Raw genomic sequence first — 16,205 nt, forward strand, 5'->3', positions numbered from 1 at the left:
AGCTCCACCATATAATGAACTCTCAGATAATGAGAAACAGTATGCCTTGTTTACTGATGGGTCTTGTCGTATTGTAGGAAAACATCGAAGGTGGAAAGCTGCTGTATGGAGTCCTACACGACGAGTCGCGGAAGCTGCTGAAGGACAAGGTGAATCGAGTCAATTTGCAGAGGTAAAAGCCATCCAGCTGGCATTGGACGTTGCTGAACGAGAAAAGTGGCCAATACTCTATCTTTATACTGACTCATGGATGGTGGCAAATGCTCTGTGGGGGTGGCTAAAGCAGTGGAAGCAGAGCAACTGGCAGCGCAGAGGTAAACCCATCTGGGCTGCTGAGCTGTGGCAAGACATTGCCGACCGGCTAGCAAACCTAGTCGTTAAGGTACGTCACGTAGATGCCCATGTACCCATGAGTCGGGCCACTGAGGAACATCAAAACAATCAGCAAGCGGATCAGGCTGCTAAAATTTTCCAGACAGACTTGGACTGGGAACATAAAGGTGAACTATTCTTAGCTCGGTGGGCCCATGACACTTCAGGTCATCAAGGAAGGGATGCAACATATAAATGGGCACGTGACCGAGGCGTGGATTTAACCATGGACGCTATTGCGCGGGTTATCCATGACTGTGAAACATGCGCCGAAATCAAGCAAGCTAAACGGTTAAAACCTTTGTGGTATGGGGGACGATGGCTGAAATATAAATATGGGGAAGCTTGGCAAGTTGATTACATCACACTCCCTCAAACTCGCCAGGGTAAGCGCTATGTGCTTACAATGGTGGAAGCAAGCACCGGATGGTTGGAAACCTATGCCGTACCTCATGCCACTGCCCGGAATACCATCCTGGGCCTTGAAAGGCAAGTCTTGTGGCGACATGGCACGCCAGAAAGAATTGAGTCAGACAATGGGACTCATTTTAAAAACAATCTGATAAGTAATTGGGCAAAAGAACATGGTATTGAGTGGATATATCATATCCCCTATCATGCACCAGCTTCTGGGAAGATTGAGCGATACAATGGACTGTTAAAAACCACCCTAAAAGCTATAGGAGGTGGAACCTTTAAAAATTGGGACAAGCATTTACAACAAGCTACCTGGTTAGTTAACACCAGGGGATCCATCAATCGAGCTGGTCCTGCTCAATCAGACCTTTTACATACTGTAGAAGGGGATAAAGTCCCTGTGGTGCATGAAAGGAATTTGTTAGGGAAAACTGTTTGGGTTTTCCCTGCTTCAGGCAAAAGCAAACCCATTCGTGGGACTGTTTTTGCCCAAGGACCTGGATGTACTTGGTGGGTGATGCTGAAGGATGGAGAAGTTCAATGTGTACCTCAAGGGAATTTAACCCTTGGTGAGAATACTCAATCCTGAGCTGTATGATGCTGATCACTACATAATACTAACAATGTTCAATAAGTGTTTTTCAGAATAACACAGTGGTGATGAAACCTGAGCTAACTTCATCAAGTGGCGTCCAGCAAGCTCTTCAAGATGAACATGCTACCCATGGGCACGAACTAGAATGAATTTTGTACCATCTTTCCTGCCCTGAGATGAGATCCTGCAATCATGAACTAAATGGACTTAAAAATTTGTATATAAACATAAACCGTAGATGAGTGACCTGCATATATCCATATCATATATAACTATGTGTGTGTAAATTTGATGTATAAAAGTAATAGTAATCTGAGCAAGATGCAAATGGTATGGAATAAGGGGTGGAATGTCCTGGTTTGAGGTAAAACAGAACCAATTTTGTTCAGTAACTTCGCTTCTTAGCTGGGCCTCTTCTAACAACTGAAATTAACTGCATATTGTGCAGACAGTGTTCACTCTCTCAGAGTGATAAGACCAATTGTTTATAGCTGATGCCCAGGCATGGCATGCAGAGAGGCTCCTGCTTATACTTATTGTCATAACAGCCAAGGCCAACCAACTTTGTTATTTGCCACGTTGGAGGGTCGGAAGCGGAAAAGCATAGTGGGGTCCCACCTGGAGGGAGGAGCGGACAGGACAGGTGACCCAAAACTGACCAACAGGGTATTCCATCCCATCTGCCTCATGCTCAGTATAAAAGCTGAGGGACCAAAGGGTCAGGGGCTCTTCCTTCAATGGCCGACGTCTGAGGAGGACTCTCTCTGCCTGTGATCCCAATCCTGACTCCAGATCCGGAATCCAGTTCCCGTCCGCCACTGAGTCCAGCCTGGGACTGCCCCAGTGCCAGCCGGTGACGTGATTGTCATCTCGGGAGCTTGATACGGTTTTGTATATATTTTTCATTATTTCTTTTTATTTTATTATTAATATTTCATTAAAGTAGTTTAGTTTCTTCTAAACTCTTAAGTCTCTTTTTCCTCCTCTGCCTCTCTCTTTGTAGAGGGGTAGAGGGGAGCATCTGTCGGTCCCGTCTGGGGTCCCTCGGGTCCCCAGTGGTGGATTTGGCCCAAACCACGACAATGACCTAAAGTGATTAAAAACTGGTGGGGTTTTTTAAAACAGCAAAAATAAAGATTCAGCGAGTAGGGGGAAGGGACAAAGGGTGGGAAGGCATCAAACTGACAGACATGGAAAAAGAAAACATTAAACATACTTAATTTTAGAGAAAGAATTACAAGAAAAAATACTAGGGGATGATATGGTAGATCAGTTTAGAAGGTAAAACGGAAGACCCTTCTAGAGCATATTGTCTGAACACACAGCTCCAGAGCATGCTATGGAGATGATGACCTGTACGTACATCATCAATAAGACTCATCTAGAAAACGTCCTTCATGCCTGCAAAATCTGCATCAAGAAGAGCAAGTAAGGTGATTTAGAGTTTGTCTCCTACGGCACCCCCATACGGCCCACTACCTCTCCAAAGAGTCGTCTCCAATTTCAGCTTGTATAAAATGAGCTTACTAGAGACCTTAGCTTCTTCTAGCCAAACCTACAGCAAATTAAAAATACACCAGTCTCAAACAGCATGATACAGTCAGATAAACACACCATGCTGTACACAATTTAATACTCACAATTATTCAAAATACAAATGCCACCAAATGGCATCTCCAAACACGTTGAGGAACAGGAAGTTATTGGAAGTGGTCAACATGGATTTACCAAGGGTAAATCATGCTTGACCAATCTGATAGCTTTCTATGATGTTATAACTGGTTGGCTGGATGAGGGGAGAGTCGTAGATGTCATCTACCTTGACTTTAGCAAGGCTTTTGACACTGTCTCCCATAACATCCTCATTAGGAAGCTGAGGAAGTATGGGCTAGATGAGGTGACAGTGAGGTGGATTGAGAGTTGGCTGCGGGACAGAACTCAGAGGGTTGTGATCAGCAGCACAGAGTCTAGTTGGAGGCCTGTAAGCAGTGGTGTCCCCCAGGGGTCAAAACCTGGTCCAATTTTGTTTAATATATTCATTAATGACCTGGATGAGGGGACAGAGTGTATCCTCAGCAAGTTCGCTGATGATACCAAACTGGGTGGGGCAGCTGACACCCCAGAGGGCCGTGCTGCCATCCAGCGTGACCCGGACAGGCTGGAGAGCTGGGCAGAGAAGAACCTCATGAGGTTCAACAAAAGCAAGTGCAAGGTCCTGCACCTGGGGAGGAAGAATGCTAGGCACCAGTATAGGTTAGGGGCAGACCTGCTGGGAAGTAGTTCTGAAGAGAAGGATCTGGGGGTTGTGGTAGACAGTGAATTATCCATTGCCCAGCAATGTGCCCTTGTTGCCAAAAAGGCCAATGGAATCCTGGGCTGCATAGGGAAGAGTGTGGCCAGTAGGTCGAGGGAGGTCATTCTCCCCCTCTACTCTGCACTGGTGAGGCCACAACTGGAATACTGTGTCCAGTTCTGGGCTCCCCAGTTCAAGAGGGACAGGGAACTGCTGGAGCGAGTCCAGCGAAGGGCAACTAAGATGATGAAGGCCTTGGAGCATCTCCCTCACGAGGAAAGGCTGAGAGAGCTGGGACTCTTTAGCCTGGAGAAGAGAAGGCTGAGGGGAGACCTTATTATGGCATACAAGTATCTAAAGGGTGGGTTGAAGGAGGATGGAGCCAGGCTCTTTTCAGTGGTTCCCAGTGACAGGACGAGGGGCAGTGGGCACAAGCTGGAACACAGGAAGTTCCGTTCAAATACACGGAAACACTTCTTTACGGTTCGGGTGGCAGAGCACGGGCACAGGCTGCCCAGGGAGGTGGGGGAGTCCCCTTCTCTGGAGATTTTCAAGACCCGCCTGGATGCAGTCCTGAGTGATGTGCTCTGGGCAATCCTGCTGTAGCAGGGGAGTGGGGCTGGATGATCTCTAGAGGTCTCTTCCAACTCTGAAAATTCCGCGATTCCGTGAAAATTTTACCCATCTCCATTAAGAAAAAGAAATCAAGAAAGCCATTTCCTAGCTTCTAATTTTCTTGGCCACATACAGTCTATAGCGGGGGAAAAAAAAAAAAAAAAAAAAAAAAGGTAAAAGCCTAAATAACTTTTTTTTACTAAAGTGTTTGGAGAAAAAAAAAGCAAACAAGAAAAAAAATAACCACATCCTTCTGCACTTTTTTCCAAAGGTAGTAAAACTTCTCAGCTTTGCTGAAGTCAGTCAAGATTAATCACTTAAAGCAGAGGTTGACTTTGGTTGTAGCCTACTTAGAAAATGATGACAATATTTAAGAAGCTTCCTCATTAGGTCACTGAGAAATTATTAACATTTGTAAAGCATTTCATTGTGCTTTATTACAGCTCCAAAGTACCACACCAGGGTCCAACTTTGCAAATACAGATAGCTTCCAGTCAACTTCATGGAAGAATGTTACTTACAGTGGATGAAACGCTAGATTAATGTTGTTATACTTACCAATCAGCCAGCAGGGCTTCAAAGAAAACACAGGAAATTGCATATAAATATTGTTCTGTCCCATTTAAAATTTATTTCTAAAGTTAGAGCATGAAAGCGTTAAATATTTTTGTTTTCCATTCAAAACACTCTTTACGTGGCAAGGCAATTAAGTTATTTTGGCATCCGCTTCACATAAAGCAGCTGCTGTACAGTATGTTTTACTTTATAAAATATCTTTAATCAGCACACTGACTAGTTCTGTCATTTATAATTAAGGAGGTAAATGGCAGGTGCAGCATTAATTAGTGAAATTGAAGTCTCTGTGCAAGACATGCAGTCATACCAACTTAATGCTTCCTAGGAATAGAAATGATTGCTAAGAGCTTTGCACCACAAACTTCACCAGGTAAGACCATGCCAAGAAAGAGGGACAGTTACAATACAGTTACGCTTCCAAAGCCTTTACAATCTTACACTACCAGATTCATTTCTTAAACTCTTCCTCCAAAACTAAGAATAGAAAAATACTTCAGAAGCTCCAATACCTACCCTCTACCCCATCCTGCGTGTCTTTGCTTCTGCCCCACAAGCAAAGGGAGGGCCAGATCGAGAGAGAGGCAAAGCACTTCTTAGTTGAAAAGATTTTCCCAGCAACAACTAAGAAATGGACTAGCCCAACACCTAGAGAAGTGCCCACGCTCATAGCTTAAAAACGGACCAACTGTTGTTGCAATCCCTTTCCAACATGAGAGTAGGACCACCAATCCCGCAATTACCCTCATAACAATGCTGTGATTGTAACCTTAAGAGGTTGTGGGTCTTTTGGAGAATGTCCATAGTCTGTGAGTTAAATCAAATCTCTCCTCCCTTTTAAAACTGCAGAGGTTATTTTGGCTTGAAGGACTTCCAAAAGGTAGCCCTACAGCTATTCACTAATCTTTAGTGCACACACATTCAGCAAGAAGTCCTACAAGACAAGTAACACTTCCAAAGAAGTGCCAGTCACCCTCACCACCGGTACAACATAGTGCTGGGTCCCCGGCAGCCCGCAGCCCAGGGCGGTGCATTCATCATCTCCGTGTTCACCTGTTCTGCAGAGTCCCCAGCCACCACTGCAGCACACCAAACTCTTCGTGGAAATACATGCAGTTGGTGAGACTGAAATAATTCCACTGTTTATGGTCTTGTTCGTAAACTAATAGCTCATCTCCAAGCAAATGCCCTCACTTTATTGGGTTTGGCCAAACTAAGACCACAACTTGAACCCAGAAGCCCCACTTTTGCATTACTTCAAGGCAAAAAGGTTAACCCGTCTGACTGCCACATTACCTAAGCTACATTTCAAAACCAACCCAAATATGTGACCTTCAGAAACGAAAGCACAACAGTACATCAAACAATGCATTTAGTAATACACTGGTAGTAAAGCAGTAGTAAAGAGCCTTCTGCATTCATTTTAAGAGAATCTATGCATTTCTGCCTAAACTCACATAGCAGATTCCCATATCTGTCTTAAATAGAAAGCAATATAAACACCAGTCAAAGCATCTGCACCCTGTGCTATGAACTAGATGACCAGCTGTAGACCTCTGTAAAATACCAACGTTGCAAATATCGTACAAGGCATTGAATTGATTCGTGCTTCATGATGTTAAATGAGTTTCTTCTGATAGGGCCTTCCACGTGCACAGTAACAAGCACTTCCAAGGCAAACTATAGTAGATAAACAGCAGCGGATGGAAGGCAAACTTATTTGCGTTTTTCTTTCAGTGCTAGTTTTGACTTAAAATTGAGTCTTCCGGGAAGGAACACAATCCCTAGCCGTGTGCAGTACCCCCTGCCAACCAACTTATGAAGCAGAACTGCTACTGACTCACAAATGAGTTATTCAGCCACCCTTCTTCTGACAAGCCAAAAAAGTACATGACCAGTGCTGACAGAAGAGAGCATAAAGATTCAAATGGAGGGATTCAGGAAGGGTAAGGAGGAGAATTTAGAAAACCAGGATGCTGTGATAAAGGCCATTTGTTATACTCTGCAAGAAGACACAATGACAATAAAGCACTTTTAACCAAACTTGTAATTCTGTAAATGAACCAATAACAAGTGCTGCACAAACAAATCAAAAAGACCACCATTTATAAACACCACAATATTTTGTTTGAAAATGCAAAATGACACTGTGGAATTTTGAAAATATTTTTAAGCCTTTTCAGATTAGGCATGATCAGCATGGGTATGAAACAGCTGATTTGAACTAGCAGAAGGGAATTTAGGGGGAGGAAAAAGCTTTGTCTATAAATGAGAACAAGCACCACTAGGGAACAGACTTTAGAGAGTATACGTGGGGGTTAAACCGAGCCTACCCAGACAGGTGCAGCTCTCAGCTGAAATATTTCAGCATAAAAATGTGAATACTGCTATCGCAAACAATTTCAGTTCCCAGCTAGGTCGAAGACAGTGATACTCATATAAACTCTCCGAGAAGACAGCAGCCATGCCCTACCATATGGTCTGGCACAGTTCAGCATATGGGATTGGTTGCAATTGTTTTCTTTTCCCAAAATTAGCATTAAAATATAAGTGATAGCTTCAATTAGAAGCAAAGCAACCTGAGCTCAAAATATTAAATTAGAAGTAAGCTAATGCTCTGAGACAACGTAGACAACAAAAAAATTTACAGTTTGTTAGAGGATATAAATACAATTAAGACTGAGAAAAGAAATGAACGCATAAATAAATCAATTCCTCCACTACTATGGCACTGAGCAATATTTACTACCAATGTGGATAGAAAGAGAGACGTTTATGGCATACTCGCAGAATAGAATTAAAATTACCTTCCCCAGCCTGTCAGTTCATATCAAAAAAAGGATCAAAGGGGCTAAACTACGTTCTGCCATTCAAACAGCTTCATTAGCTAAGGTGGCTGCAAACTGGTAAAGCAACTTGAAAAAGCCTGCTTTACTATTTAACTTGTTCTGTCTTAACACAAGACTTCTACTTTTCTTTACGGTTCAGCTTCCTTTCCTGGATACCACGAGATCTGTGGGTTGCAATTCCAAATGTATTCTCTACCAAACGGTGGAGGATCATTTGGTATCATATGATCAAAACCAACTGACCATGTTTTGTATCTTTGTATGAACATATCACTACAATTCACACCAAATGATTTGGTGGAATCTGATTAAAATGAGATAGCATTCCAGCTCTACCAGTTACATTAAATGAAGTACCCAGATGCATCAGAACACAGTCAGAAGGTATGTCTTACTTTCCCATCCAAACTGCATAGCTTTCAGGAAGTTGCGGAACAAAAAGCATGGATCTTCCAGTATCAACATCTACTGCTCCAAAGCAGCCTGCTTCGGTTACTCCAAAAGTCCAGTGAAAGTAAGATTCCTAGGTCAAGACAAAATAAATTTTTAAAAGAAAACCCTCACTTCTACCAGCTTTACAAATATACTACAGTACATACTAATTCCTACTTCCATGTATCTGAAAGAGATCTCTCTTGCTTTTGAAGGGGCAGAAATGGTTTAGGTCTAAAGCTTTTCAGACTGATTAGTTTTAGGTTACAGTAATACAAATCCCTCTGTTGGCAACTGGAAAGGATCAGCGATTAATAAGCTACCATGAGAAATAAACAGGTCAACTCAGCACAATAAATATACATCAAACAATAAAATACATTCTTCCAATCTCGAATTAGGGGATGTAGTATCAGGAAGGAACGATCATGCCGCAGAAGACAAGGCAAAAGCAGAGTGCGGATTCATTGGGTTCCAGTGGCAGAGTGCTGAAGAGAAGAGCCAGCCTCCCCCAGAGAAGAGGAAGCTGCACCAAACAGCCTTTAGCAAGAGTTTTTTTAAAAACAAGCAAGCAAACAGCAAACCAGCTAACAATACAGAGGTGAATTCTGGTAAGGACAGACATATACTCCGATACCCTGACAGGTGCATCTCCTCTAAAAACAGACCAACGGCTACATTAGGAAAGTGCTATCTAGATTAGAATTTATTGGGTTTGTTTCTTCATAACATTAAACAGCTCAAATAAATTCACAAAAAGTGCTGTAGCAGCCATGCAAAGCACACAGCTTTGCAGGGTTATGAATAATTAGAGTTCTGTTACACCAACTTTCCCAAAGACTAAGAACACGTTCAGCATGACATTAACAAGTTATTAAGTCCTATCTGTGACAGAAGAACACATGGCTACTTAAGGAAGAGTCTAATTTGAGAAGACACATGTTTTAAATTCTACGATACACCCCGCTTTGTGGAATACACTATTTATAAAAGCTTGAAATACACTTTTCTATGAATAAATTCAGTTTACGTCCACCGTAAAGTTTCACAGTATCACAGTATGCTAGGGATTGGAAGGGACCTCAAAAGATCATCTAGTCCGATCCCCCGGTCGGAGCAGGAACACCTAGATGAGGTTGCACAGGAAGGCGTCCAGGCGAGTTTTGAATGTCTCCAGAGAAGGAGACTCCAAAACCTCCCTGGGCAGCCTGTTCCAGTGCTCTGTCACCCTCACTGAGAAGAAGTTTCTTCTCAAATTTAAGTGGAACCTCTTGTGTTCCAGCTTAAATCCATTACCCCTTGTCCTATCATTGGTTGCTACTGAGAAGAGCCTGGCTCCATCCTCATGACATTCCCCCTTTATATATTTATAAACGCTAATAAGATCACCCCTCAGTCTCCTCTTCTCCAAACTAAAGAGACCCAGCTCCCTCAGTCTTTCCTCATAAGGGAGATGCTCCACTCCCTTAATCATCTTAGTTGCCCTACGCTGGACTCTCTCCAGCAGCTCTCTGTCCTTCTTGAACTGAGGGGCCCAGAACTGGACACAATATTCCAGATGCGGTCTCACCAGGGCAGAGTAGAGGGGAAGGAGGACCTCTCTCGATCTACTAACCACCCCCCTTCTAATACAGCCCAGGATGCCATCTGTTTCACACAGAAAGAAGTTATTTTTTGGGTCACAGAAAAGACTGAAAAAGCTAAGAAATATTCCATTGCTGTCTTTAATATTACGCTAAACACCAGTAGGAAGTAGGGCCTTGAACAAGTTTAGGCCCTTTAAACCAAATAATGAGCCTGCATTCTAAAGCCCTGAAAGAGAGTAACTCAAAGCTGAAGAGGCAATGTAATAAAAGAAGCCAATTTATTTAAGTGAAGCAAGGCAATGCGCACATGAGAGATAAAGGGAAAATAATTAAAAATCGTTTAAAAATTCATGCAGTTGAAGAGAGTTTATTAATTTGATTTGAAGCTTTAATTCAGCTCTTACCTGGCGAAACACGATACCAGTATCCGTACAGTATCTCTGGGTTTCTTCTCCACCCTGCAGCAGAACAATTGAATTCTTCTGGACATCCTTATTCTGTCTCAGGCGATCACATAGTCGTCTTCTATTCAAGGCAAAGAGCGCTACAGGCACTTTCAAGGTCTCATTCCCCAGCCAAAATGAGGGTCTGGAAAAGATTATTTTTTTTTAATTGATAATTAATGGAAGATAAAGACAGCGGTTAGCATGATTCAGACGCAGTGTTTGTTACTTCAGTCTAGAACAGAAAAGAACGTTAGTTTAACTCTACCAACAAGATGCTAATCACTCATGGGGAAGAGATGCTGTATACAAGCATGGCTCTCCAGCAATGATCAAACACTGCTCATACCTGTACCAAGGGAAACAGGAGACAGGACTGGCTGCAGCTACGGCCCACAGCATGTCACTCGTCCTATTCTCTTAGGTAAAGCAACAAGAAAAGTAGATGCAGAAATCAACAACAGCCTAGGTCGGCTGAGTACAGGCAAAACAGGAAAGAAGAAAAGTAGTTCTGAGTTACTGAAAACAGAAGTGGAAAGGTACATTAAGTCTGGCAAACTTCAGCAAATCCTTCTGGAAAATGTTCAGTAGCTGAAACAGGGACGGGAGAGGAAAGACGAAGGACAGCAGACTGAGGACAACAGCATTTCCCATGCTCACACAGTATCTGCCAATTTCTTTGCTATGCACATGTTTATTCTTGCATGCACACAAGCGGCTTCAGCAAGTGACTGAACGGAGACACGTGACTGCCGGAGCGTGTCCCAGGTACCAGTGACCTCCTGCTGCACATCACCACCTGCCCCTAAGGCAGCACAAACGTGCTGAGACAGCCCAGAGAATCTCTGAAAGATTGTACTCAACAGAGCCACAACTGGGAGAATACAGTTTAAAAGTACAGCGCACTCTCTTAGAATAAACTGGCTATTAAGTAAATTTAAGGTGTTTAAAGTGCTATAAGAATGCAGTGCTGATTCATTCACATTTGTTATAGGTCCATACCTGCACTTTTTGGAGCTTTACCAGTAGAAGCACAGTAGCTTGTTCTAGGATTTTTTTTTTTAAATCAGATGAGAAGAATCTAAGAGCATTCCCTTTTTTATTTTAATGTTTAATATAGCAAAACTGTGCTTTGGAGCTTCAGTATTACAGAGGAACATTGTTTTATCAATAAAAACCTACGATTTAAGTCCAGTTTGTTCCTCCACCTCAGCTTCTCTCAGCTTATTAGAGACTCACTGGCTGGATGGTCATTTTCTACCAGATACACTTCTAGAGGAATGACAGAAAGGTGCAGTTAAATTGTTACTATGCTAAAATGACAAACCAACCACCAAGGGACTTAACCTTAGAGAAGCTGAGCTCCACATCTTAATTATTATATAGTTTCCACAGGCAATCTGAAAGGTAACCTTTGATTTATAGCTGCATAAAATAACCTCCTGAAAGACTTTATCAGCATCAGAAATGTAAACCCTATAATTTCTTACTGCAGACACAGCATAAAAGAGCTAATAAAATATTTTATTTTACTTGTTTACAACTACTTGATATAACAGCATAAGTAATTTTAGAAGGTGAAAGACCACTCTTGCTAATCCAATTTTCAAACTATCTGCCTAGGAGTTCAGCTGATGGTGCACAAAACTTGTGTGTTTAGTTTTATTACTTCCCACACACAGCTGATAACTAGCACCATGGCAGGTGATCGTTACAAGGGCTGCAGACTACCTGTTGTGGCACATCAGCATAGCATGGAAGCACAGCATTGGCTTTTGTTTTGGGGAACCCATGCCTGTAGGAAGAATGAAGCAAGTTCATGAAATCCTAGCAAAAGCGACAAAGTTTTAAATCAGATAGCGAACCTTAAACTAAATACGGGCAACACTCTTCAGGAACAAAGCTGTGGCTCGGCAGCTCTGCAATACACAAGAGGTTGAAAATACTGTTATCCAAGCAAGATCACCCCCTGGAGTAACTCCATGCAGAGCCCGGCAATCATATGCTCAACTTAATGCAAGTATAAAAGTGAAGAGAGAACATCAGCAGATCACCCTTATGCCATAGGCTGCTCTCAGATCTTTGTATCTGCTGATAAAAAAAAAAAAAAAGGGGCCGAGGTTGTAGCACAACCTGTCTTATGTTTTGCTTCAAAGGAAGGAAGAAAGTCACCTTTGTTGTAATTTTATGCTCTTCACAAGTTTGGGGGTTTGTTTTTCTGTGGTTAAAAAAAAAACACCAAACAAAAAAAAAAAAAAACCACAACTGACCTCCCTCCTTCCCCAGGCCTATTCCTACACCCTGGAGCTCATAGGAAGCTGCTACAAATGCACATTTTCATTTCCATTACTTTTACTACTAATGCTTTTATTGTATTTAAAACCTTTGACAACCAAAACAAGACTCAAGAAGAAATAATGTCAGGCAGCAATTCCTACCAGTAGTGTCACTAAGCCACTATAAGAGCATCTTTTACCAGGATGTTAACACTGAAGCTGAAATGCATTCCGATGCAAAATGATGGTCCTTCTGCATACATGGCCAAAATGTAGTCTTCCTTACATATAACAGATCCTACTTTCCCTACTTGAATTTGATGCCACAATATTCACCAACAGCAGAATTTGGCCCTGTACAGTTGTTTTGGACTTGCATGTTTGTTTTTTTTTTTTTTTTCACAGGCATGGCCTTGGTCTCTATTTTAAGGCTGCTGCAACAGTCACAGCAGCGGAGCGTGCTGGACCCTGCAGCAAGGGCTGTGGGACACAGGAGGGCTGGGATGAGCGTTGTTGCAAATATTGCTCAGTTCTTTGGGTTCTCTGCTCAGCACTCACCCGCAAATTCATGCCTTGGACTGTACGACCTTCCCAGGCAACGGACCTACTTTCACAATTGAAATTCTGCAGAAATTCTGCTGGTTGTAGCTAGGTTTCAGAGAGGGTTCAACTTGGAGCTAAGTTTACTTCTTCAACGGCCTTTGTTCTCTCTTCTCTCCTGCAAACACTCGGATACCAAACGAACAGCACCCTCACGGACGGGCTAACAACACGGCAAGACACCCACAGGTGCTGCTTTGGGTCGCTCTGGATGTGCGAGCCCCATGCCAGCTTTCCCCAACTTAGGCGGAGAGCTCTTTCCAGAGACTGGCACCTACACAGGAATGTAAGCCTTAAGAAAAAGACTATGGCTGTACACTTGGCTTTCTATCGCAAGTCATGATTTGGGAAGAGAACACTCACAGTACTCAAGATCACAATAAAAGTCTTCACCCTGCTGCTCTGTTGCGACCATTGCTCTGCTACTAAGAAATACACTGCAGGTAAGTAGGTTACGACTGGCCTGGTTTTCTTCTTTTCAGTAATCCTTCCAGCCCAAATGTTACAGACCCTTGTGCCTATACAGTCCTGTCTATACCATGATTATTATTGGCACTTTTTCAGTTTCAAATACAAGAATTCATCACTATGCCACCTGCAGTAAGTCAAGTGGGTACAAGTATACAACTGCCTCACACTTGTATCAACCCTGCAAATACACACACAATGACATCAGCACAAAACTTTGTTATTTGCCACCTGACAATACTACCACAAATTCTTTCTAGAGGGGGAATTAGCAGCTTTCAATTTTGGTCTGTGATCTCTAATTGGTCACCCAGTCCACACCACTCAAGACAGACGAATACCAGAATGTAATTACTGTGATACACTGGCTGGTCCTTCAAGGTCTCTTTCTTCTCTTAATACCAGCACCCTAGTGTCTCCAGCCACAAACTCAGCTCTAACATAGAGTTACGTATTTGATAACAAAGCCTATTTAATGCAAGTGCTACTTTGTGGTGCACGCGTCTTTCAAGCTATGCAAGCTTCTGCAAATGAGCACTAGTCAGTGCCAGAAACGGCTACTTGCAAGACCAGGACAGGACATGTGAAGCTCAGCTTCCCCATTTTCACCAGTCTGGCCTCCGAATTCAGCCATTGCTCTGTCTGGTAAAGGCCTCCCACAATAGCCAGCAGAGAAACTGTCAGCTGTCACGCACAATTTTTATCATCACTTAGTCCCAAGTCCTCATAGAGTTCTTTTATAGGAACATTAAACTACATCTGTTTCTCTAAAGGACATTTTTCTTTTGCCTAGAACTGTTGATTTTCAAAACTTACTTCAGAAGTTTCTTATTTTCAGCGAGGTTACATTTTGTTACAGTATGATCCATCTAACATTTTGGGTTTGTTTTGATGCAACGACCAGAACACAGCAGTAACCAAGAATCCTATTTCACTTCTGGTTTTCCCACCATTTTTCAGTTAACCTTTCCCACTTATGGTTTTTAGAAGAAAACTGACGCACTGCTGTTTCTGTTCTACTTGAGGTCACGCAGACGGGATCCACGTTTCCATGAAGATGAGAAACCACTGAAACTACTTTACAAGAAGTTATCATTTGTTTGTTGATGGGTCCTTATTTGTTTGTTTTGAGCAAGTTATCAACATCAGCCAGAAGTCTAGCCAGTCTTTAATGCTGGTGCACATCCAACAGGTGAAGTGCAAGAGGCCTACGCTAACAGAGCACGAGCAAGTAAGTGACACAAGCAAAAGCAAGATTTCGATATTGGTCTGTGATTTCTAATCGCCCACCCAGTTCACACCACGCCAGACACATGAATACCAGAACGTAACTGGCACGACACACTGGCTGGTCCTTCAAGGTCTGTTTCTTCTCTTAGTGCAAGGCCCTTGGTGCCTCCAGCCATGCACTCAGCCCAGCGCTCCTTGTCCGAAAGCCAAGAGTTTGAAGTGCCGGCCCCGCTGGACGTGGCACCCACTCGCCGCAGCCCGGCCCTGCTCTGGGCAGGAGCGTCCCTGCGCAGGGGAGACGCACCAGGGCAGGAGAGGACCTCGCAGGGGAGCAACCTCCACCCAACCATGAACGAGTCGGCGCCAAGCCCCAGCGTGCCCTCCTTCTGGCGGCTATGAGAAGTTCCCCCCTCGTTTTGCAGCGTTTTTAATGGCACCTTCTCAAAGCACTGAATGCAGCTACAGAAGGCGGTACAGCCCTTGCGCTGCGCGCCCCACAGCCGCCCTGGAGCACCGTTTCCCGCCCCTAACACCAGTCAAAGGCTGCCGCAGGGCTGAGGGGCGAGGCGCTGCCGCCCCGGGGTGCCCGCGGGTCCCTCCACAGCTCTCCCGCCCTCCCACGCCAAACTGCCCCGGCTTCAGGGAGCCCCCGCCCCGGCGCCGCCAGCCCCGGCCTCCCCCGCACGGGGGTCCCGCCCGCCGGGCCCGGCCCTCCGCGGGCAAACACCGCCCGCCGGCACCCCCAAGCCGCCCGGGCGCCTCAGGGAGACCCCGCTGAGCCGGGCGGTCGCCCCCAGCGCCGGGCCGGGCCGGGCGGAGCGGGGAGCGATGCTTACCCCGCCGCCGCGGCCATGTTGCCTCGCCGGACTTCGCCCGTCATGTGAGAGCGGCGGCGCCGCCTCGGCGCGGGGAGGCGATGGCGGGCGGGGCGGGGCGGGGCGGGGCAGGCCTGCCCCGTGAGGGGAGGCCGGGCCGGGCCGGGCCGGGCCTGCTGCGCCCTTGCGCCGCTCCCCCGCTTGCCGCAGGCCGCTCCTCGCCTGAGGCCGCCGGGGAGAGGGGGAGGTGGGGGGGGCGGCGTGCGCCGGGAACGCCGCTGCCGGGGCGGAAGAAGGGCTCGTAACCATCGCCTCATGGCTGCTGTGCTATAGAGCCCGCGAAGCTGAAAGCTGTACGGTGGGAATATAAACGTTTGCAGGGGTTGACCGTCTTTTGCAGAGCTCCCCTAAACAAATGGTCGCTCAGAAAATCCACGTAAGGCGCCGCGGTGCCGCCGCCCCTGCAGGAGCTGCTTTCCACCGGCCTTTTGAACGGGAGGAGTTTCACAACAGCCTTCGGGCACGGTCGGCCGCAGCCAACGCCGCTCCTCCGGCTCGTTGCTCCTATTCACACAGGTTCCTTCAGAACTCGGGTTGACTTGTTCTTGCCTCAAAATTCCGAGCTACCTGAAGAAACCGGG

At 44.9% G+C, this 16,205-nt stretch overlaps 1 protein-coding gene across 1 annotated transcript in view; it reads right to left on the minus strand.

Moving 5' to 3' along the window:
• Positions 1-15,629, minus strand: part of PEPD (peptidase D) — a gene marked incomplete at its 5' end in the record, with an annotated part of 154,238 nt that extends 138,609 nt beyond the window's left edge. The window contains 3 exons of the mRNA XM_082489271.1: positions 8,110-8,237; positions 10,137-10,320; positions 15,586-15,629. Coding sequence (XP_082345397.1) covers positions 8,110-8,237; positions 10,137-10,320; positions 15,586-15,629 — 356 coding nt within the window. The remainder of the gene's footprint in view (positions 1-8,109; positions 8,238-10,136; positions 10,321-15,585) is intronic.
• Between the last annotated feature and the right edge of the window lie 576 nt (positions 15,630-16,205).

Source organism: Vanellus vanellus (genome assembly GCF_965231255.1).
Source record: "Vanellus vanellus genome assembly, chromosome: 12".
In the NCBI taxonomy this organism is placed as follows: Eukaryota; Metazoa; Chordata; class Aves; order Charadriiformes; family Charadriidae; genus Vanellus; species Vanellus vanellus.